Consider the following 25,200-nt stretch of genomic DNA (forward strand, 5'->3'; position numbering starts at 1 on the left):
CGATGTAAATAATGTATTTCTGTTTTAGTTTTTTTATATAGTTACAAAAATGTCATTATGGGCTATTGTGTGTAGAGTGATGAGGATTTTTTTAATTTAATCAATTTTAGAATAATGCAGTAACGTAACAAAATATGGAAAAAGTTAAGGGGTCTGAATACTTTCCGAATGCACTGTAAATATTCAATGCATTGAATCTGCTATGTTACTTAACGATGCTCTTTCAATCAATCAGAGAAGGCAGCACTGGCAGGCAGCACTGTCGCAAAAATAATTGTTGGCTCTTAGATGACAATCACCCCACTCTCTCCCAATTCGCCAGTGGATACAGTTACAATTAGAAGTTATAGCATTAGAATTAATTGACAGTGAGAATGAATGTTGATAGTCAAGGAACAATTGAGGCTGAATAAAAGTTGGTCACAAAAGAAGGGGAGAGATGTTGAGAGATTGGGAAGACCTTGTTTAAGCGCTATGCCCTGGCACTGCCACAGGAAACCCGGGCCTGTACTGGGGGATATTATGGAAATTATGTATGGTATTATGTCATAGTCTGACGGGGACTTTTCTTACACAGTGGATTGAATGCTTCCCCTTTAACATTTACTCAACATGAAATAAATAATTTCAAGATGTCTACCTAAGCACCAATAATCTGTTTTCCCTACACAAAAAACATCCAGATAGTCAATCTAAAACAGGATGCTCAGAACAGGTGCAGGAGGACACCAACAAACAAATCACTGTTCACAATCCTGCAGAAACACACACTCCTGCCAAGTAATTCTTCAAAATTCCCTAAAGCAACTACACTGGATCTACTACTACACTATTCCTAAATCAAATCAAATTTTATTGGCCACATACACATGGTTAGCAGATGTTAATGCGAGTGTAGCGAAATGCTTGTGCTTCTAGTTCCAACAGTGCAGTAATATCTCACAAGTAATCTAACAATTCCTAACATACATAAATCTAAAGGAGGGAATGAGAATATGTACATATAAATACACGGATGAGCGATGGCCGAGCGGCATAGGCAAGGTGCAATAGATGGTATAAAATACAGTATATACATATGATATGAGTAATGTAAGATATGTAAACATTATTAAAGTGGCATTGTTTAAAGTGGCATTGTTTAAATTGACTAGTGATCCATTTATTAAAGTGGCCAGGGATTGGATCTCAATGTAGGCAGCAGCCTCTCTGAGTTAGTGATTGCTGTTTAGCAGTCTGATGGCCTTTAGGTAGAAGCTGTTTTTCAGTTTCTCGGTCCCAGCTTTGATGCACCTGTACTGACCTTGCCTTCTGGATGGTAACAGGCAGTGGCTGGGGTGGCTGTTGTCCTTGATGATCCTTTTGGCCTTCCTGTGACATTGGGTGCTGTAGGTGTCATGGAGGGCAGGTATTTTGCCTCCGGTGATGCGTTGTGCAGACCGCACCACCCTCTGGAGAGCCTTGCGGTTGCGGTTGAGGGCGGTGCAGTTGCCGTACCAGGCTGTGATACATCCCGACAGGATGCTCTCGATTGTGCATCTGTAAAAGTTTGTCAGGGTTTTGGGTGACAAGCCACATTTCTTCAGCCTCCTGAGGTTGAAGAGGCGCTGTTGCGCCTTCTTCACCACACTGTCTGTGTGGGTGGACCATTTCAGTTTGTCTGTGATGTGTACGCCGAGGAACTTTCCACCTTCTCAACTGCTGTCCCTTCCTACAGATACACTAAAACCCTACCCAGTCTGCTCTGTATTACTACAGCAGCTCTATGTCCCGCAACTACAGTACTGTGTGTAAAATGCTGGAACAGGTCACCCCTGTGAGTGAAATAAATACTTCAGTCTGCGAGAATAAAACGGAGAAGTGGGAACTATAATAATTCTCCCTGTGGACTCTAAAGTCAGGGTTTTTATTCTTCACACACACTGAGATCAGATGTGTGCTGGTTTAACAGACTGTCATATCAGAAGGGCTGGATTACACCCTGCCCTGGTGCTTTGTATTTCACTTGAAAAGCAGAGCGGCGCTGATAAATGGGTAAAATGGCGCCCGAGGGGATGGCTGACGTTTTACGGGCTCCTAACCAACTGTGCTATTTTGTAAGTTTTTTTCACACTGTTTGTAACTTATTTTTGTACTTATTTTGTAAATAATGTTGCTGCTACCGTCTCTTATGACCAAAAGAAAACAGAAGCTACGTCTGGTAAGAGGAGGGGCGGGGGTGTGTCTATTTGTCAATAACAGCTGGTGCGCGATGTCTAATATTAAAGAAGTCTTGAGGTATTGCTCGCCTGAGGTAGAGTACCTTATGATACGCTGTAGACCACACTATCTATCAAGAGAGTTCTCATCTATATTATTCGCTGCCGTCTATTTACCACCACAAACCGATGCTGGCACTAAGACCACACTCAACAAGCTGTATAAGGCCATAAGCAAACAAGAAAATGCTCATCCAGAAGCGGCGCTCCTAGTGTCCGGGGACTTTAATGCAGGCAAAATTAAATCCGTTTTACATAATTTCTACCAGCATGTCACATGTGCAACCAGAGAGAAAAAAACTCTAGACCATCTTTACTCCATACACAGAGCTCTCACCCTCCATTTGGCAAATCTTATCATAATTCTATACTCCTGATTCCTGCTTACAAGCAAAAACTAAAGCAGGAAGTACCAGTGACTCACTCAATACGGAAGTGGTCAGATGACACGGATGCTACGCTACAGGACTGTTTTGCTAGCACAGACTGGAATATGTTCTGGGATTCATCCAATGGCATTGAAGAGCATACCACAGTCTTCGGCTTCATCAGTAAGTGCATCGACCACTGTTTTCACCACAGTGACCGTACGTACATATCCCAATCAGAAGCCATGGATTACATGAAACATCCACATCGAGCTATAGGCTAGAGCTGCCGCTTTCAAGGAGTGGGACACTAATCCGGACGCTTTTAAGAAATCCTGCTACGCCCTCAGACGAATCATCAAACAGGCAAAGCATCAATACGGGATTAAGATTGAATCCTACTACACCGGCTCTGACGCTCGTCGGATGTGGCAGGGCTTGAAAACTATTACGGACTACAAAGGGAAACCCAGCCGCATGCTACCCAGTGACGCGAGCCTACCAGATGAGCTAAATGCCTTTATGCTTACTTCGAGGCAAGCAGTACTGGAGCATGCATGAGAGCACCAGTTGTTCCTGAGGACTGTGTGATCACACTCTCGGTAGCCGATGTGAGCAAGACCTGTAAACAGGTCAACATTCACAAAGCTGCGGGCCCAGACGGATTACCAGGACGTGTACTCAAAGCATACTCGGATCAAACTGGCTAGTATCTTCACTGATATTTTCAACCTCCCTGGCCAATTCTGTAATACCTACATGTTTCAAGCAGACCACCATAACCCCTGTGCCCAAGGAAGCGAAGGTAACCTGCCTAAATGATTACCGCCCCGTAGCACTCACATCTGTAGTCATGAACTGCTTTGAAAGGCTTGTCATGGCTCACATCAACAGTATCATCCCGGATACCCTAGACCCACTCCAATTTGCATACCGCCCAAACAGATCACGCAATCTCAATCGCACTCCACACTGCCCTTTCCCAACCGAACAAAAGGAACACCTATGCAAGAATGCTGTTCATTGACAATAGCTCAACGTTCAACACCATAGTGCCCACAAAGCTCATCATTAATCTAAGGACCCTGGGATTAAACACGTCCCTCTGCAACTGGATCCTGGACTTCCTGACGGGCCGCCCCCAGGTGGTAAGGGTAGGCAACAACACGTCTGCCACACTGATCCTCAACACTGGAGCACTTCAGGGGTGTGTGCTTACTCCACTCCTGTACTCCCTGTTCACCCACAACTGCATGGCCAAACACAACTCCAACACCATCATTAAGTTTGCTGACGACACAACAGTGGTATGCCTGATTACCGACAATGATGAGACAGCCTATAGGGAGGAGCTCAGAGACCTGGCAGTGTGGTGCCAGGACAACAACCTCTCCCTCAATGTGAGCAAGACAAAGGAGCTGATCGTGGACTTCAGGAAAAGGCGGGCCGAACAGTCCCCCATTAAGATTGTTGGGCTGTAGTAGAGTGGGTCGAGAGTTTCAAGGTCCTTGGTGTCCACATCACCAACAAACTATCATGGTCCAAACACAGAGGGCACAACAACAACTTCTCCCCCTCAGGAGACTGAAAAGATTTGGCACGGGTCCCCAGATCCTCAACATTTTCTACAGCTGCACCATCGAGAGCAACCTGACCGGTTGCATCACCGCCTGGTATGACAACTGCTCGGCATCTGACCATAAAGCGCTACAGAGGGTAGTGCGTACGGCCCAGTAGATCACTGGGGCCAAGCTTCCTGCCATCCAGGACCTATGTACTAGGCTGTGTCAGAGGAAAGCCCAAAACATTTTCAAAGACTCCAGTCACCCAAGTAATTGACTGTTCTCTTTGCTACCACACGGCAAGCGGTACCGGAGCAACAAGTTTAGGACCAAAAGGCTCCTTAACAGCTTCTACCCACAAGCCATAAGACAGCTGAACAATTAATCAAATGGCCAGTGGCTACTCCTCATACTGTAAAATTACTGATGTGCTGCTGTAATTAATGCACCCCTCACAGTCCTCACAGCCCTCCCCTCGCCTCCCCACACACTGACCTTTACCAATGCAAACACTGGCTCATTGTCTCAGCTCACTCTATACACTTCCACAGGGATACAAACAAATGTATGTTTGAATACACACGTGTGTGTGCATGTACATGTACAGTACGACTGGGTTTATGTATGCCAACACTTTAAGCCTCAACTTCAGCACAAGCACCAATCCAATCCTTCCAATTGTCAACATGTGCTGTCATTGTTCAATTCAAGCCCTTTAGGTTGTAGGAAATTGAAGACTCTTGATGGTCAGATCATAACACATAATGATAAAAGATGCAGAAGATGGAGATGGATTCCATGACACAGAGCACTGCCACTTGGCCTCAGTCCTCAGTAGAGCAGACAGCCTGAGACAGGGAGTGGAGGAGGGATGCAGCAGAGGGCTGCTGTTTGCTTAATGTGTCACTGAAGCAGCAGTGTTGTCTGTGAAGGGCCAGATGGAGGGGGATTGTGGTTGTGGGCAGCATGCCAGCTGTAGACAGTCCGACAGTGCTCTGACAACAGCAGTGCATGAGCAAAGGGTCACAAAGTGCTAACTCGCATCTACAGCTGTACGGTTTCTACTTTTCATAGGCACGCACACACATTGTATTTAATCTTTAAGGTCAACTAATCCTTAGAGCCAACTTCTCTGGGGAGCCAGGTAGGCTAGCGGTGAGTTGGGGCCAGTAACCAAAAGTTTTGAATTGCCAAGCCGACTAGGTGAAAAATCTCTTGATCTGCCCTTGAGCAAGGCACTTAAACCAAACTGGTCCTGTAAGTCACTCTAGCTAAACGGCCTACGAGGCATCAACATGAGTCAGAAACATACATTTTAGTGTCAAATTTGACTACAAAGTCTTAATAGGATAATTTGGGTCCTAAAGTCAGTCTCGTCCAAAACAACATTTTATAAGTAAATTATTCACAATTTACTGGAGGTTTGTGTATGGATTTCTTACATGCCCACTTTTGTCAATTGCCCAGAGACAACACGTTGTGGTCCGCCCCCAGCTGCCATGTAGACATTTTTTGTTAAGTCTGCATAAGGGTGTGACACACTAACATTTTGCTCTGGGAAATAGGAGTGAAAATGGGCTTCCATAAAGTTGGTGTAAAACTTCCAAAGCATTTCAACAATATTACCAGATGGCCAGGAATGGATTACATCCGACATGGTCACTTCTGCTCCCTGTCAACCACTACAGTAATGTTGGTGAGTATGTTAGCTAAGTAGATAGCTGGTACTAGCTAGCTAATAGCTACTTTTGGTTATACATTACTTGATAATGCTAGCGGGCCAGGCTAGCTATGATACCACAGATGAAAGAGGAATGATACTGAAGCTAGCTAATGTGTAATATGATGTAGCATGTCAGAGGAAGATGTGCATGGCTCACGTTAGCTAGCTAACGTAAACTCATTCACTTTTGTACATCGCCTTGGTCTGTACAATTGACCTTATTTTAGCTCCCCAAAAACGTAATACTTCCAGATCAACTGTAATGTCAATACCATTGTAAAGCACAATTTCTCCCCTTTCCAACAGAATCAATTACATGACCCCCACGCTGCCCGTTTCTGCATGATTCAAGACGGCAATGAGCCCCGCCGGGTCTTTTTAAAAATGTCGGGTGGGGAAGCAAACCTAATGCGTGATAGTGAGAAGGATAGATGTTGTGTGGGAAAATTGCTTTTTTTCACTCGATCTGTCCAACTTATCACCTTATCGCTTCTAAAATGTAAATAAAATACTATAAAGAGTTTATATAATGTGTCATTACATACCTATTTGAAGGTTTGTGTCGAATTTGAATCGGGTTTTTAGGGCGGTGCTAAAGTGATCTTAGAAGTAAACAGCGGCTTTGAGAATAATGATCGCATGCAATGATGACGCAAAAAATGACTAGGTATCCCCCCTTACCCCCGTCACTGTCCATTTCTTGTTTTTAAAGGATGAGAGAAGTGCTACACCTGGTGGAGAGAGATTGTAAGACAGAAATAGTTGCTTTATGCGTGCTGTACGTTACGGCATGACACGTCACGATGTAACGGAGGGTCAGTTTTTTCAACTTTTCTCCAATACTATAGAGCCATTACGATGTCGATCAACACTTGAATAGAAACCTAGTTCACACCCACAATTTTGAAGTCAACACAGTCGCTACAGTCCCATTAGTTTTCTTTGTAGCCTTTATTGAATGTTGCGGTTGCGCACATTTGTACGGAATGGGCTGAGCTCTTGCTAACAAGAGCTAACTGTAGCCATTGCAATGGCATTTCGAATAAATACAGGGCAGGCCCTTGGATACTAGCTAGCTTATCATAGGATGTGGCAAGCTTGCTTTTAGTAATGCTTCAACTCAAACTGTCTAGCAAACGGTTGCCAACTCATTTAAACTCGGACACAGATATGACAACTAACCTGGATTTGCAAGTTAGGTAGTTACAGTAGCTAGCATTCAGGGGCTTCATCTGCTAACCCGAAACGGCATGCCTGTTCTGATATCCCTGTGTATTCTTCAAACATGTCAGGGAGACCATACTGGAAGGTATACTATTAGCAGAACACTGCTTCTACAATATTATGTGAAGGATAGTTTATTCTACATGGAACTGTTACAATTGAAAGTTATCAAAACACTTTGTTTAGAATATCTACATAAGTACAGCAATTGCACTCTTCTCATATTACTCTGTAGGCTACTGACCGATGCAAAGCTTCCTCCTGGAAGCTTTACATTACATACTGTAGATTGAAGGGACTTTGTCACCCACTAGAGACTTGTGTGTGGTTAGATTTGCCATTCTAGTTCTGATTAGTTGTACTCTACACACAACGTATTGTTATTTGCTAGGTAAGTGTAGGCATACGGTCTTTATAAGCACATCAATATTACATTTACAGAATAAAATGTTTTGGCTTTGTAACAAGAATACACTCTGTTTTTTTGTTGATAAATGCATCTACACTCAAACATGGTGATGTTTGTGCAATTGTCCACATCTAGCCTACAACTTTTCAAGGGATAATGCCATGTATTCTGATCATGAGTGCTGATCATGGAATTCCTAACACATCGCGCGTCTACACCTAGACTACAGTTCAAAAGTTTGGGTCATTTAGAAATGTCCTTGTTTTTGAAAAAATAAAAATAAAAAGTCCATTCAAATAACATCAAGAAAGAAATACAATGTAGACATTGTTAATGTTGTAAATTACCACTGTAGCTGGAAACGGCTGATTTTTAATGGAATATCTACATAGGCGTACAGAGGCCCATTATCAGCAACCATCACTCCTGTGTTCCAATCGCACGTTGTGTTAGCTAATCCAAGTGTATCATTTTAAAAGGCTAATTGATCAATAGAAAACCCTTTTGCAATTATGTTAGCACATCTGAAAACTTGTGCTAATTAAAGAAGCAATAAAACTGCCTTCTTTAGACTAGTTGAGTATCTGGAGCATCAGTATTTGTGGGTTCGATTACAGGCTCAAAATGTCCAGAAACAAAGAACTTTCTTCTGAAACTCGTCAGTCTATTCTTGTTCTGAGAAATTAAGGCTATTCCATGCGAGAAATTGCATAGAAACTGAATATCTAGTACAACGCTGTGTACTACTCCCTTCACAGAACAGAGCAAACTGGCTCTAACCAGAATAGAAAGAGGAGTGGGAGGCCCCGGTGCACAACTGAGAAAGAGGACAAGTACATTAGAGTGTCTAGTTTAAGAAACAGACGCCTCACAAGTCCTCAACTGGCAACTTTATTAAATAGTACCAGCAAAGCACCAGTCTCAACGTCAACAGTAAAGAGGCGACTCCGGGATGCTGGGCTATTTTTGGCAAAATAACTTAGTTCTCTTTGTATTCACACTGCCCTTGCCTTTGAATGAGGACAACTCTTTTGCCAGTTCACTTCACCTGTTTTGTGGACCGAGTCCTCTTTGCATTCACATTGCTATGTTTAGAAAGGAACCAAGTTATATTTCTAACATTCACTCAATGCCCTCTGGGTTTTTAGAAAGTGCAGGACAAGCCATTCCATCAGAACGTGTTATCAGACAGCTAGATATACCTGCTTACATTTTGGAAGCTAGTAGATTACATTTAGTTAAAATATGAGACAACATAATAATTGTAATCAGAAGATACTATTAAGATGTCAATTAGATTGGTAACAGAATAAATAGCAATAGAATAAGTGCAGAATAAATAATGTTGTAATTGAAAATTGTACACCCAAGGTAGGTACTGTCCCTTTAAGAGCTAGAATTTTGTACACTATGTTGTGAGTCTCACCAAATATATTGTCTTCTCACACTATTCAAACCCCACAATCAATAAACATCTTATGAAGCTCACTTAGCCTATAGATCACATATTGCAAACAAATAATCTGAACTAAAAGCTCCACACCTTTTGGAATTTCTGTGCGTCCTCGCTAATCAATATCCGAAAACAGCAAAAACAAATCCTCGAACCTGCACCATATTCTCTCTTTTGTCGCGCCAATGTGAAGGTTTATGGCAGGGAAAACTGTGTTGCAGTAGTCTAGTGTGTGGTGCGGGAATGATGACAAGCGAACCTGGGGAGCTTTGTTATCACATTGTCCTAAAGAAGGAAACCGGAACGCGGAATTCAAGCGAACCGAACACAGACCACCTCTCGAGATGGTCTCAGTTTGTGTTCGCTTCAGGGGCTCCACTCTTCTGGGAAGGCTTTCTACTAGATGTTGGAACATTGCTGCGGGGACATGCTACCATTCAGCCAAAAGAGCATAAGTGAGATTGGGCACTTATGTTGGGTGATTAGGCCTGGCTTGCAGTCGGTGTTCCTATTCATCAAAAAGGTGTTCGATGGGGTTGAGGTCAGGGCTCTGTGCAGGTCAGTCAAGTTCTTCCACACCGATCTCAATAAACCATTTCTGTATGGACCTCGCTTTGTGCACGGGGGCATTGTCATGCTGAAACAGGAAAGGGCCTTCCCCAAACTTTTGCCACAAAGTTGGAAGCAGTGAATCATCTAGAATGTCATTGTATGCTGTAGCGTTAAGATTTCCCTTCACTGGAACTAAGGGGCCTAGCCCGAACAATGAAAAATAACCCCAGACCATTATTCCTCCTCCAAAAAACTTTACAGTTGGCACTCTGCATTAGGGCAGGTAGCGTTCTCCTGGCATCCGCCAAACCCAGATTTGTTTGTTGGTTGCTTCAAGAGGCAGTTTGGAACTCGGTAATGAGTGTTGCAACCGAGGACAGACGATTTTTACGAGCTACGCGCTTCAGGATTCACCGGTTCCGTTCTGTGAGCTTGTGTGGTCTACAACTTCGTGGCTGAGCTGTTGTTGCTCCTAGACGTTTCAACTTCACAATAACAGCACTTACAGTTGACCGGGGCAGCTCTAGCAGGACAGATATTTGACGAACTGACTGGAAATGTGGCATCCTATGACAGTGCCACGTTGAAAGTCACTGAGCTCTTCAGTACGGGCCATTCGATTGCCAATGTTTGTCTATGGAAATTGCATGGCTGTGTGCTCGATTTTATACACCTGTCAGCAACGGGTGTGGCTAAAATAGCCAAATCCACTAATTTGAACTGGTGTCCACATGCTTTTTGGCCATGTAGTGCATCAAAGAGAATCAGGTAAGTGTTACAACAGTCAAACAACAATCAATATGGAAATTATGTTCAGTGGTGACCCGTCATTCAGGGCAGGTGGGGCTTGCCTGTTTTGCATGTTATTTTGGCATTAATAGGTGTCACATATCAGTTTGCAAACAATGAAAAAATATATATATCATTGAGTTAATAAAGGCGCATACACACATGGTCTCTTTTTTGTTTTCTTGAGTAAGGCAGCTCCAAAATACAGATGTTTCAGCCTAGCTCAGTGCTTTCTGTGGTGGTGGGGCAAGCAAGCAAAAAATAGGAGCATTGCGCTGTGATTGGCTCAGTGTTCTGTCACTCATGGGGACACTATGTCATCGCCAAGTTTAAGTCCTTAGTAAGGTTAGAGATCCAAAATGTCAGCCCTTTGGGTCCTGCCATAGAGTTATATTACAAGTGCCCTTCCGAGAAGGCTCAAGGTCATTGACCACAGATAAAATGACGTCAAATCACGTTATATGTACAGTAGCTTTGATTGGACTGATCATGTCAACATCTTACTTTCAATGTCTTAGCTAGCAGTTATCATCATGAATCAAGTCAACAATCTACTGGCAAATCCTTTTTAATCCTTGTCATATGAAGAGAAATAATGAAGAAAAATGATAGATAAAACGTATCGGTGCTCATCGGCCATTAGACAGAAAAATTACACAACCAGTTGGAAATCGCAAATTCAACTATGAGTCGTTTAAGGAATCAGTGGCTAACTGCAAGCATTGCAAAGCAACCAGTAGCCTACTATTCAAGAGTGGCTGTGTGTGTTTTTTTTCTTTTCGAGTTCCCATCATAAATCCCGTGAATGAGAGACTTTGATGACAAAATTTTCCCACAAAGGACCACCGCGCTACCTCCTATTTAAGTGAGCAAGGTGAGTCCAAAAATCTCTTGTATGCTGCTGCAAAAATTATGCAATATGCAAGGGAGATATGTATACTGTAGATAAGAAAGTAATATTAAGTGTATGTTATGTAGTAAGCTGTTAGTAGCCCATTTGGTCTATTTTCACCTCTTAATTTCGCCTAACGTTACTGTTCTGACTCGGTGGTGCTGCACAAAAATGTTATCATCTAATATTGTAAGAGGTTTCATTGTTTGCTTATATGCCACCTTTTTATCCTACGGTTCTGACTTGGTGTACAGGGAAAATACTGTAAGAGCAGCCCATGTTCTGCATTCTGTTGCTGTACATTTCAAAAGTGCTGAACACAGTTATACTGACTACGTCCGTCTTACTGTAGCTTGATCATTAATGTCTTAATCTAAATTACGGAATGCCTCTTATCCGCTCATCGTTCCCTCAGGCCATAGTTTTGTACATCTCATTTGTCAGTAGAAACCACATTTGTTTAAGCAAGTCAGCTATGTTTTTTAAAAGGCAGTAAACGAGGCTGAATGAATTGTTTCGCTGCCAGACAAGGCTCCACTGATAGCCAGGTGTAGCGGTGGTAAGGATTCACTTCATTGTGCTGGAAAGAAAGCTCTGCTATAGGGACAGCTTTATGTAGACCCTAACAGTTTGTGGGTACCGCTTGTGCCGTTATAGTGCAATTAATCTATTGTTTAGTGTTGTGTTGTGTAGTGTCTTTGCTGGCATGCATATTAAAAGAAAAATTGGGGAGTTTGCCCCACCAAGATTTACATGCAAAAATCGCCACTGATTATGTTACTAGCATGCAAATCAGAAACATTTCAGCATGGAATTAAACATCAAGGTAGGTATTCAGGTAAGAATCATGTAAGTAAGAAATAATCAAACAGTGCAGATATCAATTGGCATAGTCAACTCAATCATCAAGACATTTCAGCATGGCTAAAAACCCACTTACAAAAATCTCCTCAGAGTCAAGTGAAGAAATGCACTAAATTTCAAAGCCATGTTGGAGATACGGGGTTTGACGGACAACTTTCAATCATGTTTCAAGTATGCAAATAATCAAGACACATTTCAGGGGCCTCCCGAGTGGTGCGGCGGTCTAAGGCACTGCATCGCAGTGCTTGAGGCATCACTGCAGACCTGCGATCGAGACCTGCGGTCCGGGTTAGGGGAGGGTTTGGCCTACAAGCTGAATACGGTCGCCAGCTGGACAGTGTTTCCTCCGACACATTGGTGTGGCTGGCTTCCGGGTTAATTGTCAAGAAGCAGTGCGCATTGGCAGGGTTGTGTTTCGGAGGACACATGGCTCTCGACCTTTGCCTCTCCCGAGTCCGTGAGGGGGGGGTTGCAGCGATAGGACAAGACTGTAACTACCAATTGGATATCACGAAAAAAGGGGGTAAAAAAATAAGACACATTTCAACATGGAATTAAACACTAAGGTAGGTATTCAGGTATGAATCATGTAAGTAATAAATAATCAAATAGTGCAGTGTCATGATAATAGCCCTTTCAGTGAATTGGCTAGCAGAGAAGTGAACAACCAAACCCCCTCTCCTTAGGAGGAGGGGGCAGTTTTACAACTTAACCCCCACGTCATAAATTCCGTAAAGAGACTCTCCCTGACCATGCAGTATGGCGAGAGAGAGTTTCACAGTAAGACAAAGGGATTCTCAGGCCCAATTCTACAACATCCCAGAATTTGAGAATGTAACAATATTCATATTTTGGAATGTGTAAACGGTCGGTGGAGAAGCCAGCTACGACCTGGTCCGTTTTGTTTCATGTTTGTGACCTCATGAAAGACATTACTGCCACATTACCCTAACTTTGTTTATAGAGGTCCCTCAGTTATGAGGTTTGCATCTAATTCTTGTATAAAATGAATGAGTAAAGATGAAACTATTTTCTGAAATTATGTAATATGATGTTAACTTTTAAAATTAGAAAATCTTCTTCCCTGAAAAGTTTACCTAAGTCAGTAGCCACGCCCAAGTGAATAGGCATTGGTTGGAAATTATGAACCAACCACTTTTCTACATTTCTATAAAAGCCCCAGTGACCTAAAGTCACCTAAGTTCCAAATAACGGGAGGACTTGTACTCTCGTTTAAAAAGGGCTAATTCTAATTTCAACCCTACAGGCCAGAAAACATGAGAGCTTGTGCCACACGTGAAATGGTATGAACTATTGATCACCTAAAGAAGAAGTGCATACTAAACTAGCATATATCAGACTGCAGCTGAACATATGCGCAAATCTAGTACGAGAACACTGACCAACGTGGATGAATCTCTAGAGTGAGATGAACCTCTCAGACCACACGACGACCCGGAATATTCCACAAAGGACAGGGCAAACCAGAGCCTCACATCACCTGCTTCACATAAATACAGTGCATTGCTTTTCCGATTGAGCGATCGTTAGTGGCATATGTATTTGTGACAATAGCTTCCCAGGTCCGATAAAGCCCAATGTTCCTTAGCCTTCCTTCCCAAAACCCAATCTCTTCTCTGAATCTATTGTGTTATAACCAAACTGTTTTTGCTTAGCCCACTAGGGAATCTTCCCTATCATTGTTAGTAACCAATACCTACTATTTGTTTGTTTATGCATTTCTGTAATTAGTTAGTTAGTAAATAAATTATTAAGACAATGGTGTATGGATGGTTTATAGCAGGGGTGTCAAACTCATTCCATGGAGGGCCTAGTGTCTGCAGGTTTTTGGTTTTTCCTTTCAATAAAGCCCTAGACAACCAGGTGTGGGGAGTTCCTAACTAATTAGTGATGTTAATTCATCAATCAAGTACAAGGGAGGAGCGAAAACCCGCTGACACTCGGCCCTCCGTGGAATGAGTTTGACACCTGTGGTTTATAGTAAAAGCTGGGTTTGTGCAGATAACCAACAATTTACGACGTTCAGATGAGACTGACGTGAGGTAAAGAATAACTCATTAATAAAATACAAATTGATCAATGTAAGAATATCTGAAGAGTTATATTCGGAAATTTATAATTTTGTAATCTGAAGATTTTCCGTGGTGCCCCGACTTCCTAGTTAATGAAATATACATGATTAGTTTAATCACATAATAATTACAGAAAATGTTTTTGATAAAATAACTGTCTTCACCTTTAAAGATGCCAAAGACACGACAGTAGATATCAATTGACATAGTCAACTCAATCACCCATTTCCTGCCATGGTAGGATTTACCCTCCATCTCTTCTGAACCTCTTCTTTCCATTTTGAAGGGTATTTTCTTTTTTTGGCTGGCCCATTCTCCTCCCCTTCAGTTCTATGCATGAGCTTAGCTAGCCAACGTCGCCATGGCATCGCCTACAAGTGTGATCAGGGATTTCTATTGGAGTAGCAGTTTTAGCCTATATTCATACTGTATTGTCTTTGTTTACACATCATACTTGTCACACCCTGATCTGTTTCACCTGTCTTTGATTGTTTCCACCCCCCTCCAGGTGTCGCCCATCTTCCCCATTATCCCCTGTGTATTTATACAGGTGTTCTCTGTTTGACGTTTGCCAGTTTGTCTAGTTTGTCAAGTCAACCAGCGTTTTTGTGTCTCAGCTCCTGCTTTTCCCAGTCTCTCTTTTTCTCGCCCTCCTGGTTTTGACCCTTGCCTGTCCTGCCTCTGAGCCCGCCTGCCTGCCCCTGAGCCTGCCTGCCGTCCGGTACCGTTGCCCCACCTCTGGTTTACTGACCCCTGCCTGCTTTGACCTGTCTATTGCCTGCCCCTGTTGGATTATTAAACCATTGTTAATTCGACGTTGTCTGCATCTGGGTCTTACCTTCATACCTGATGATACTACAATTCCCAGAGTTAATTTCACTTCCCAGCATGCAACGCTTCACCCAGGGCTGCTGGCTAGTGGCTACTGCTAGCAAGCCCAGACAAACGCGAAGTAGTCTAAATATATTGCTGTCACGTTATGAGTGCATTTCACATTACTTTGTGAAATGTTGTGTAATCATATTATAATGCTCACATGAATGACATGAATAACATGTTTGTCATTGTCACTCAAATTACTAAAATTTAGTAGAATAACGACAACTTTACAATGCAAATGTCATGTGTAAAATTGTTTATGTAGTTTTGGAACTAAACCTCCATTGCACTGCAATGCTTTGTAACACCTTTAGCTTAGTTGTTATGGTGGGCTGGCCCTCATCTGCTCTGTAATCAAAGCATTCCCATAGTTCGCTTCAGCAGCCAGTTTTCTCAACAAGCTGCGGGTGTGGAGGTATGCTGTTGGCATTTTCTTTCTCTTCTTGCTTGCTTCTCAAAAGTTGCTTGCGCTGTGTCAGCTGCATAAACAAGGGAAACATGGCTAGCTACTGCCCCCTTGAGAAGATTTAGACAAATTACTAAACAGACTCAATCCGTATAAGACGTGAGACATTTGACAGAAGTATCGAAAGTTTAAAAAAAAAAGTTTTTTAATTCTAGTACAAAATATTCTAGCATCAAAAAAGTAGTGAAGTTTCAGATCACCATGCAACACTACTGTCTACTTGGTAAGCAACTCCAGTGTAGATTTGGTGTAAAAGGTGAATTAATCTCCCAGTGTGTCACGGCCGTTTAAAGGAGTGGACCAAGGTGCAGCGCGATTGGAATACATCTTTTAATTCCACGAAGAACACTTAACAAACTAACAAACGAACAAATGAAACGTTAAGCCAACGTAGTGCTCACAGGCAACTAAACATGGACAACTACCCACCAAACCAACATGGAAAATGGCAACCTAAATAGGCTCCCCAATCAGAGACAACGATAAACAGCTGTCTCTGATTGGGAACCCACTCAGGCCACCATAAACCTATAACCCCTAGACAATACAAAATCCCCATAGATAAAAAAAAAAACCTAGACAAGACAAAAACCCCTAGACAATACAAAAACTAAACAAACCACCCCTTGTCACACCCTGACCTAACCAAATAATAAAGAAAGCAAATATAACTAAAGTCAGGACGTGACACAGTGTCTGGTGGAAAGCAGACTGAACCTTTTCCTCTAGGATTTTGCCTGTGCTTAGCTCCATTCCATTTCTTTTTTATCCTGAAAAATTTCCCAGACCTTAACGATTACAAGCATACCCATATCATGATGCTTGAAAATAAGTTGAGTTGTACTCAGTAATGGATTGGATTTTCTCCAAACTTAACACTTTGTAATCACGGCGCTGGGCAGACGGCAGACTCTGGCCTGCTGAGGCGCACAGTATACCTGGTGCGTGGTGCCGGAACTGGTGGTACCGGGCTAGGGACACGCACCTCAAGGCTAGTGCGGGGAGCAGCAACAGGAGGCTTAGTGCGTGGTGCCGGAACTGGTGGTACCGGGCTGGAGACACGCACCACAGGGCGAGTGCGTGGAGGATGAACAGGGCTCTGAAGACGCACAGGAAGCCTGGTGTTGGCACTGGTGGTACTGGGCTGGGGCGAGGAGATGGCACCGGATATACCGGACCGTGAAGGCGTACTGGAGCTCTTGAGCACCGAGCCTGCCCAACCTTACCTGGTTGAATGCTCCCCGTCGCCCGACCAGTGCGGGGAGGTGGAATAACCCGCACTGGGCTGTGCTGGCGAACCGGGGACACCATGCATAAGGCTGGTGCCATGTACACCGGCCCGAGGAGACGCACTGGAGACCAGCTGCGTTGAGCCGGCTTCATGGCACCTGGCTCGATGCCCACTCTAGCCCAGCCGATACGTGGAGCTGGGATGTACCGCATCGGGCTAAGCACACGTACAGGAGACACCGTGCGCTCCTCCGCATAACACGGTGTCTGCCCGTACTCTCGCTCTCCACGGTAAGCCCGGGAAGTTGGCGCAGGTCTCCTATCTGACTTCGCCACACTCCCTTTTATTCCCCCCCCAATAAATTTTTGGGGCTGACTCTCAGGCTTCCAGCCTCGCTTCCGTGCTGCCTCCTCATATCACCGCCTCTCGGCTTTAGCTTCCTCCAGCTCTTCACGAGGGCGGCGATACTCTCCAGCTTGAACCCAAGGTCCCTTACCGTCCAGAACTTCTTCCCATGTCCAGAAGTCCTGTGTATGCTGCTGCTGCTGTCGATGCTGCCCGTTACCACGCTGCTTGGTCCTATGCTGGTGGGTGATTCTGTCACGGCTGTCTTCCTCTTCTTCCTCTGAAGAGGTGTAACAAGGATCGGACCAATACGCAGCGTGGTAGGTATCCATGTTTTAATATAGAAAACTGAACTATGAACACCAATACAAAACAATAAACGTGAACAAACCGTAACAGTCCCGTGTGGCACAAACACTGACACAGGAAACAATCACCCACAAAATACCCAAAGAACAAGGCTGCCTAAATATGGTTCCCAATCAGAGACAACGATAAACACCTGCCTCTAATTGAGAACCAATCTAGGCAACCATAGACTTACATAAACACCTATAATGAACACAACCCCATAACTCTACAAAAAAACCTAGACAGTACAAACACCCTAGACGAGACAAAAACACAAGAACCACCCTCGTCACACCCTGACATAACCAAAATAATAAAGAGAACAAAGATAACTAAGGCCAGGGCGTGACAGCAGCGATCGGTTGAAGAGCATGCATTTAGTTTTACTTGCATTTAAGAGTAGTTGGAGGCCACGCAAGTAGAGCTGTAAGTTGTATGGCATTGAAGCTCGTCTGGAGGTTAGTTAACACAGTGTCCAAAGAAGGGCCAGAGGTATGCAGAATGGTGTCGTCTGCGTAGAGGTGGATCAGAGAATCACCAGCAGCAAGAGCGACATCCTTGATGTATACAGAGAAGAGAGTCGGCCCGAGAATTGAACCATGTGGCACCCCCATAGAGACTGCCAGAGGTCCGGACAACAGGCCCTCCGATTTGACACACTGAACTCTATCAGAGAAGTAGTTGGTGAACCATGACTGCGAGGCAGTCATTTGAGAAACCAAGGCTGTTGAGTCTGCCGATAAGAATGTGGTGATTGACCGAGTCGAAAGCCTTGGCCAGGTCGATGAATACGGCTGCACAGTAATGCCTCTTATCGATGGCGGTTATGATATCGTTTAGGACCTTGAGCGTGGCTGAGGTGCACCCATGACCAGCTCTGAAACCAGATTGCATAGCGGAGAAGGTACGGTGGGATTCGAAATGGTCGGTAATCTGTTTGTTAACTTGGCGTTCGAAGACCTTAGAAAGGCATGGTAGGATAGATATAGGTCTGTAGCAGTTTGGGTCTGGAGTGTCTCCCCCTTTGAAGAGGGGGATGACCGTGGCAGCTTTCCAATCTTTGGGAATCTCAGACGATACAAAAGAGAGGTTGAACAGGCTAGTAATAGGGGTTGCAACAAATTTCTGCAGATAATTTTAGAAAGAGAGGGTCCATATTGTCTAGCGCCGGCTGATTTATAGAGGTCCAGATTTTGCAGCTCTTTCAGAACATCAGCTATCTGGATTTGGGTAAAGGAGAAATGGGGGAGGCGTGGGTGAGTTGCTGTGAGGGGTGCTGTGCTAGCCCGGCTGATTTGTAGAGGTCCAGATTTTGAAATTATATTATATGATATTCCCCGTGGCGCTAGGCTAGGCTATGCTAGTCAGCGTTTCTGATGAGGAGGATCCCGGATACGGGAGGGGGGGGGGGGGGGCGGTAGAGGTTAAGTAGGACATCCTCTTCTGGAAACCAGGAGAGGATATTTTTAAAGTACTGGACAGCTTTGTGACATCAAATGGATTTTGGTGGTCAAAATGTTTTGGTATCTGTACTGATGGCGCAAAAGCCATGACAGGGAGACATAGTGAAGTGGTAACACGCATGCAAGCAGTTGCTCCCAACGCCACTTGGGTACAATGCAGCATCCACCGAGAGGCTCTTGCTGCCAAGGGAATGCCTGACAGCTTGTAAGACATTTTGTACACTACAGTGAAAATGGTTAACTTGCCCCTGAACAAGCCTCTGAACTCTTGTGTATTTTCTGCACTACGCAATGATATGGGCAGCGACCATGTAACACTTTGACAACATACAGAAGTGTTCTGGTTATCAAGGGGCAAAGTATTGACCCGTTTTTTTTAAATTGAGAGACGAGCTTAAAGTTTTCTTTACAGACCATAATTTTCACTTGTCTGACCGCTTGCATGATGATGAGTTTCTCACATGACTAGCCTATCTGGGTGATGTTTTTCTCGCCTGAATGATCTGAATCTTGGATTACAGGGACTCTCTGCAACTATATTCAATGTGCGGGACAAAATTGAGGCTATGATTAAGAAGTTGGAGCTCTGCATTAACAAGGACAACACACAGGTCTTACCATCATTGTATGATTTTTTTGTGTGCAAATGAACTCAAGCTTACGGACAATGTCAAATGTGATATAGCGAAGCAGCTGAGTGAGTTGGGTGCGCAAATATGCAGGTACTTTTCCGAAACGGATAACACAAACAACTGGATTCGTTATCCCTTTCATGCTCTGCCTCCAGTCCACTTACCCATATCTGAACAAGAGAGCCTCATCGAAATTGCAACAAGCGGTTCCGGGAAAATTTTATTCAATCAGAAGCCACTGCCATATTTCTGGATTGGGCTGCGCTCAGAGTATCCTGCCTTGGCAAATCCTGCTGTTAAGACACTGATGCCTTTTGCAACCACGTACCTATGTGAGAGTGGATTCTCGGCCCTCACTAGCATGAAAACTAAATACAGGCACAGCCTGTGTGTGGAAAATGATTTAAGAGTGAGACTCTCCAATACAACCCAACATTGCAGAGTTATGTGCATCCTTTCAAGCACACCCTTCTCATTAACATGTGGTTAATTTTCAATGAACAAATAATGTTTTAAATGTAAGATGGTTAAATAAAGAGCAAAGTTATTGATTGTTATTATATTATTATTTGTGCCCCGGTCCTATAAGAGCTCTTTGTCACTTCCCACGAGCCGGGTTGTGACAAAAACTTACACTCATTCTTATGTTTAATAAACGTATCATATAGTGTGTGTGTAGCAGGCTTACAATGATGGCAAAAAACAACATTTGAGCATGCGCTGACCCTGGTGCTAAAGGGGGTACGCAGCTGGAGGATAAATGTTTGAAGGGGTACGGGACTATAAAAAGTTTGGGAACAACTGCTCTACACTATACTTGCTTGTTTTGTTACAAACTGAAATGGGGCGAACAATTCTAATTTTAGCAACCAGGAAATGGCAGGGCGATTTCTGCATATTGCATCTTTAAGGCTGAGCTCTATCTTAGTTTTTTTCTTATCTTTGTCTGTACCAGACCAGAGGAACATTAACATTGATCTTTCTTTATGCAATCATAGAATTAAAAACTGATCGATAGTCAATCACCATAGCGACTATATCACTGCATGACTGTCACATCCCTATACCAAACACAGATTTGTAAGGCTAAGTGGGAGGCATTCCACCCATTTACATTTTTTCTTACCAATTTGAAAGATAATATTGAATAAATGTATTTTGTAACTAATCTCAGAGCCAAATACTGTATAATGGCTCTGAAGAATATGTGACAAGACTGTCCCCTAGTGGTGATCAGAGACAGGCCTGTTGTCTGTTTGAATATTTATTTTGTACTGTTTATTTATATGCACGGATGTATTGTGATGTATCTGACATCAAACAGAACCACCATAATGTTCCCTCTCTTCCATACCATTCCCATCCTCGCCATCAACTCCCACCATGGAAATTGCTTTGACGCTGCTGGACTCTTAAATTCGGTACTTAGAAGTTTACAGAAAACGACAATGTATCAACATCCTTCAGCCGTGAGAATGTGTTGGTGAATTGATTGATAACATCAATACGATAAATCAAGGTTTACTTTGTGAAACAAAAAGAAACAAATGAAATGTATTTGTCACATGCTCTGAATAAAATTAGATTTCATTCGTTTATTTTTGTTTCACAAAATAAACATTGATTTATCGCACCTGAATATCACTCAAATACTTCCCTTGACCTCAGTCAGATGACTTGTGTATAGATGAGCATTAAAATCAATCACACATGTACACACACATACAGTCAAAATCCTGCTTTTTCTGCCTAATCATTCAGCCAAGAGTCTAGTTGGGTGCTGAGAGGAATGGCCCCCCTACTCAGCCTCTGTGTGGAGGGGGGGGGGGGGGGGGGGGGGCAATGTGCAATCTATGGTACATCAAAAAACACACTTCAGACAAGACCTAGCAAGTCTTCTTCCTTACCTTCCTCAACCTTACATTTATCAACTCCACTGACGCACAATCAAAACGAGAACCAAATGAATTATTCAGCAAACCATAGCACATAGATCCCAATACCAAGTGGACACCCATTCTTGTAACTCAGACTTGTGCACAAATCTCCCACAGATCTTCAGTTCAATCAGGTTATGTGAGCCAGATCTTAAACCCATGAACAGTACCTGTGAAAAACGATGCACTATTCTGTTTTGGAATGAATTTAGCCGTTTCTATTTTCACATATCCTTATTTATGAGGTTAAGATGGTGGTTCAGAGGGACTCACCTTGGGCCACTTGGGGTTGAGTAGACAGGCCTTGACAGCGTCATCCAGGGAAGCCTGGTAGCGTCCCAATTTGAGAAGGGCTGCTGAGCGGTTGCTGTAGAGGATGCAGTTCTGTGGGTCGGCTCGCAGGGCGTCGCCATAGAGACTCACGGCAGTCTGGAAGTCACCACGTTGGCAGGCCTCATTGCTCTGCTGAACTCTCTCCATGAACTCTGCCTTGTTGAGGCCACATCGGCCCCCTTCCTCTTCAGCTTCACGCTGCGCAGCTCTGCCCACTGTCCGGGAGCCGAAAATTGAAAACTGGAGATAGAGGGCAAAGAGGTGGAGAAGTTCCATAATGAGGAAGGTTCAAAATGATAACCTTATAGAGTGAGGCAGGTCAAAAGCATTGCAAAGTGAAATCATTAAACAACATTTAAAGAGGGAAATGAGAGCAGAAATTAAATAGTTTCCTGCTTTTACAGAGGATTTGGGTATAATATAAACACTAAGAAAGAACTTGTCCTATCATTGATTCAGCCCATTTCAAAGCCATGTTTGCAGACCAGCATAAACCCCTGACTCAGCATTAAATAAACAAAGTCAATATCTTCAGGCAGTAGTTCACTATAAACCAACGAAAGATTTAGAATTACACCATTAGCATTGCAGATCCCCAAAATACAGCTTTATTTAGGTAGCAGAGGAGATCCAAGTCTTATTAGAAAATGACTAGTACGGAAATGTTGTGTCAGCTGACCAGAGATGTTTTGTTAAGCATTATTCTATGACAAAACCCTCTGGGTTGTCCATCTGATGGAGCAACTTCCACAATACTTCAGTCATACCACACCACCTCCAGCTGAATTCTGGGATAGCGCCGGCCTCCGGCCTGGTAATTACTTCCAGAGGTTGAGAGAGTGAAAGGGTAACACAGGAGGAAGGATAGATGTTGGCTATGAGTAAACTACAGTCAACGTCACACTATTGTGGAAAGTGTGGTTTTGCTATTCTTTACTTTACATCGTTTCCCTCTGAAAAGTTAATTACTGAAATTACAGCATTACTTAGGGCAGTAAAAATGCAAGAGAACTCTGATCTGAACAAACCCTACGCTAAATACTATCTGCTGTTAAATGTCCTCCTTCGCTATGTGTTGTTTGTTTTGCATGCTGCCTTTGAGTGTTACAACTGGAGAGAAAGCATGTTGTAGTAGGATAAATCATGGGATTGGGGTAAATCTAGGCTAATTGGGAGTGTGCATAGCTGGTGCAGCCACCCACTGGTAAGGAAATGGTTTAAGATAAGAGCTGGTTATGATCTAAGAATGCACATCAACCATTGGTAAATAACAGACTGGGTCCTGGTGTGGTTTGGGGGGGCACTTTTTTGCTGTTTGGGTGCATGTGTTTGTCAATGCATTTGTGTTGTGAGCTTGTACATGAGAGTGTTTCTCTGAGTGACTAAGGGGGGGGGGGGGGGGGGGGGGTGGACAACTGGAAGCTGTGGAGTCAGATTTAAACACTTAGTCATCATCGGAGGAGGCGGATTGGCAGGTTTGCGTTCAAATCTAGTGACATCAAAAATAATACTGATGACAAATAACATCTGCTGTCATTCTATTCATATCAACCACTTTGGCTGATGGATGTGTGAGTGAAGGTCCCCTCTGTGATCTAGACTACACTCTTGGAAAAAAGGCTTATGTTGTCCTCATAGGAGAACCCTTTTTGGTTCAAGGCAGAACTCTTTTGGGTTCCATGTAGAACGCTCTGTTGAAGGACTGTAAATGAAACCCAAAAGGGGTCTACATAAAACCGAAAGGGTTATAACTGGAACCAAACAGGGTTCTTCAAAATGGTTCTCTTTTTTTCTAAGAGCGTAGGGTACGTTCTGATCTCTGGCCTGTCACATCCTGAGGTATCTGTGTGGGCACTACACTGGGCAGGAAGGGTGGCGATTGAGGGAGAGAGAGGTGAGTTAATGAAGAGCCTAAACTCCTAGGGTTCCCTATAGAGCAGATGGGGAAAACTCCCTAACATGTAATTCACAAGGACTGCAGAACAGAATGAGAGAAAAAAACACACACACAGGTGGACACAAATGCACAACAGGAATCAGTGAGAGACATCTATTCAAATATCATGGTAAGTAACACCAGAGCAAAGGTGTGGTGGTTTATGCCTTCTGACCAAAATAAAAACATGCCACATGCCAGCAATCACTTGATCTGCAACAAGTTACAGGGCATGAAAACTGGAGGGTTTATGCATTATTTGCCATTAGTATAAGAATAACATTTAATTTTAAGAGATTATGATAATTCCATACCTGATAAATGTTGCAAGTAGGATCAAGGGTCCCACATGCATATGGCTCACTGAGACTGTTTCTACATTGTATTAACATTGAAAGATATGCAGTGTATAAATAAATATATACATCTTATACAAATATATACATTAATAAATATACGAATCTATGATTATTAAAGAGAATAGGCCTACTTACAAATGTTACCTGCCTGGAGTTTCAGTACTTAATTTCAAAGATTTCCAAATTAACTCACAATAGCCCTGCATAGGCTTACATCATACTACAATACTGGGATAGTGAAATGGATTAAAAAGAATTAGGTTTAATTCATTAAATTAGTAACAATGCATGTAACAATGTTTCCCTGCATCATCCGTGTAATAACTTTGTTAAAAGTTTCCCTGCACTGTAGTTAAAATACCACTGTATTGTAAAGTGGGACAGGTCTCGAATTCTGATTTGCAGCATTGATAGCGTCATTCAGGATGTTGTTCGATACCATCGTTATCGTTGACACGGCATCCTTTTGTTTAAAAGCTGACTGTCGACTCGCTTCATCTGTAGCCTAATAGCTAAGCATGACTGGAAAATCGATAGAGTTTATGACGTTCTTGCAGTGACCATATCCAGTCGACAGAGCAAAAGTGAACGTGATTGTTATTTGAAAACGACTCACTAACAAAATTAACTAGTATGGTGGGCCATATATTTTTTAAGTCATATCACTTTACAGCAGTTTTGTGCTCTGTTTGTTTACCTTTTCCTTTAAAGTTGCTTGCTTCTCCATCCTGTGTGTATGTAGGTTACTTGGCTTCTGCAACGGGCTTCTCTCATCCCATGATAAACGCCACTAAATGTAATGCAAAGTTAGTTTTTTTACCACCAACAAGTCTTCAATTCTTTCCAAAGTCTGTCGGTTTTAGTTAAATAGTCGAGAAACTGTAAAAATGCCACCTTAAACGTGGTTTGTTTGCGTTCTAGAGAAACTTTTCTCAAGGAAAGTGCGCCATGTTGTCAAATTCTTGTTCCTTTTTTTCACGCCTTATCCCTGTTGCCATAGCGGATTTCAGTGGAGTAGACGTATATTGAGCCAGTTTTATTGAATAGGCTTCCAGCCCAGCTAGCACATTTGGTTCCTTAG

The 25,200-nt window shown here is 43.1% G+C and overlaps 1 protein-coding gene across 1 annotated transcript in view; it reads right to left on the reverse strand.

The window, feature by feature from the left end:
• The window catches only part of LOC129852854 (tetratricopeptide repeat protein 28-like), a 309,151-nt gene extending 284,049 nt beyond the window's left edge, over positions 1–25,102 (reverse strand). Inside the window, exons 1-2 of the mRNA XM_055918488.1 lie at positions 24,817–25,102; positions 21,765–22,064 (exon numbers count right to left, since the gene is read on the reverse strand). Of these exons, the coding sequence (XP_055774463.1) occupies positions 21,765–22,064; positions 24,817–24,846 (330 nt within the window). The 5' untranslated portion in view covers positions 24,847–25,102. The remainder of the gene's footprint in view (positions 1–21,764; positions 22,065–24,816) is intronic.
• Between the last annotated feature and the right edge of the window lie 98 nt (positions 25,103–25,200).

This window comes from Salvelinus fontinalis, chromosome 4, assembly GCF_029448725.1.
Source record: "Salvelinus fontinalis isolate EN_2023a chromosome 4, ASM2944872v1, whole genome shotgun sequence".
NCBI classification, from domain to species: domain Eukaryota; kingdom Metazoa; phylum Chordata; class Actinopteri; order Salmoniformes; family Salmonidae; genus Salvelinus; species Salvelinus fontinalis.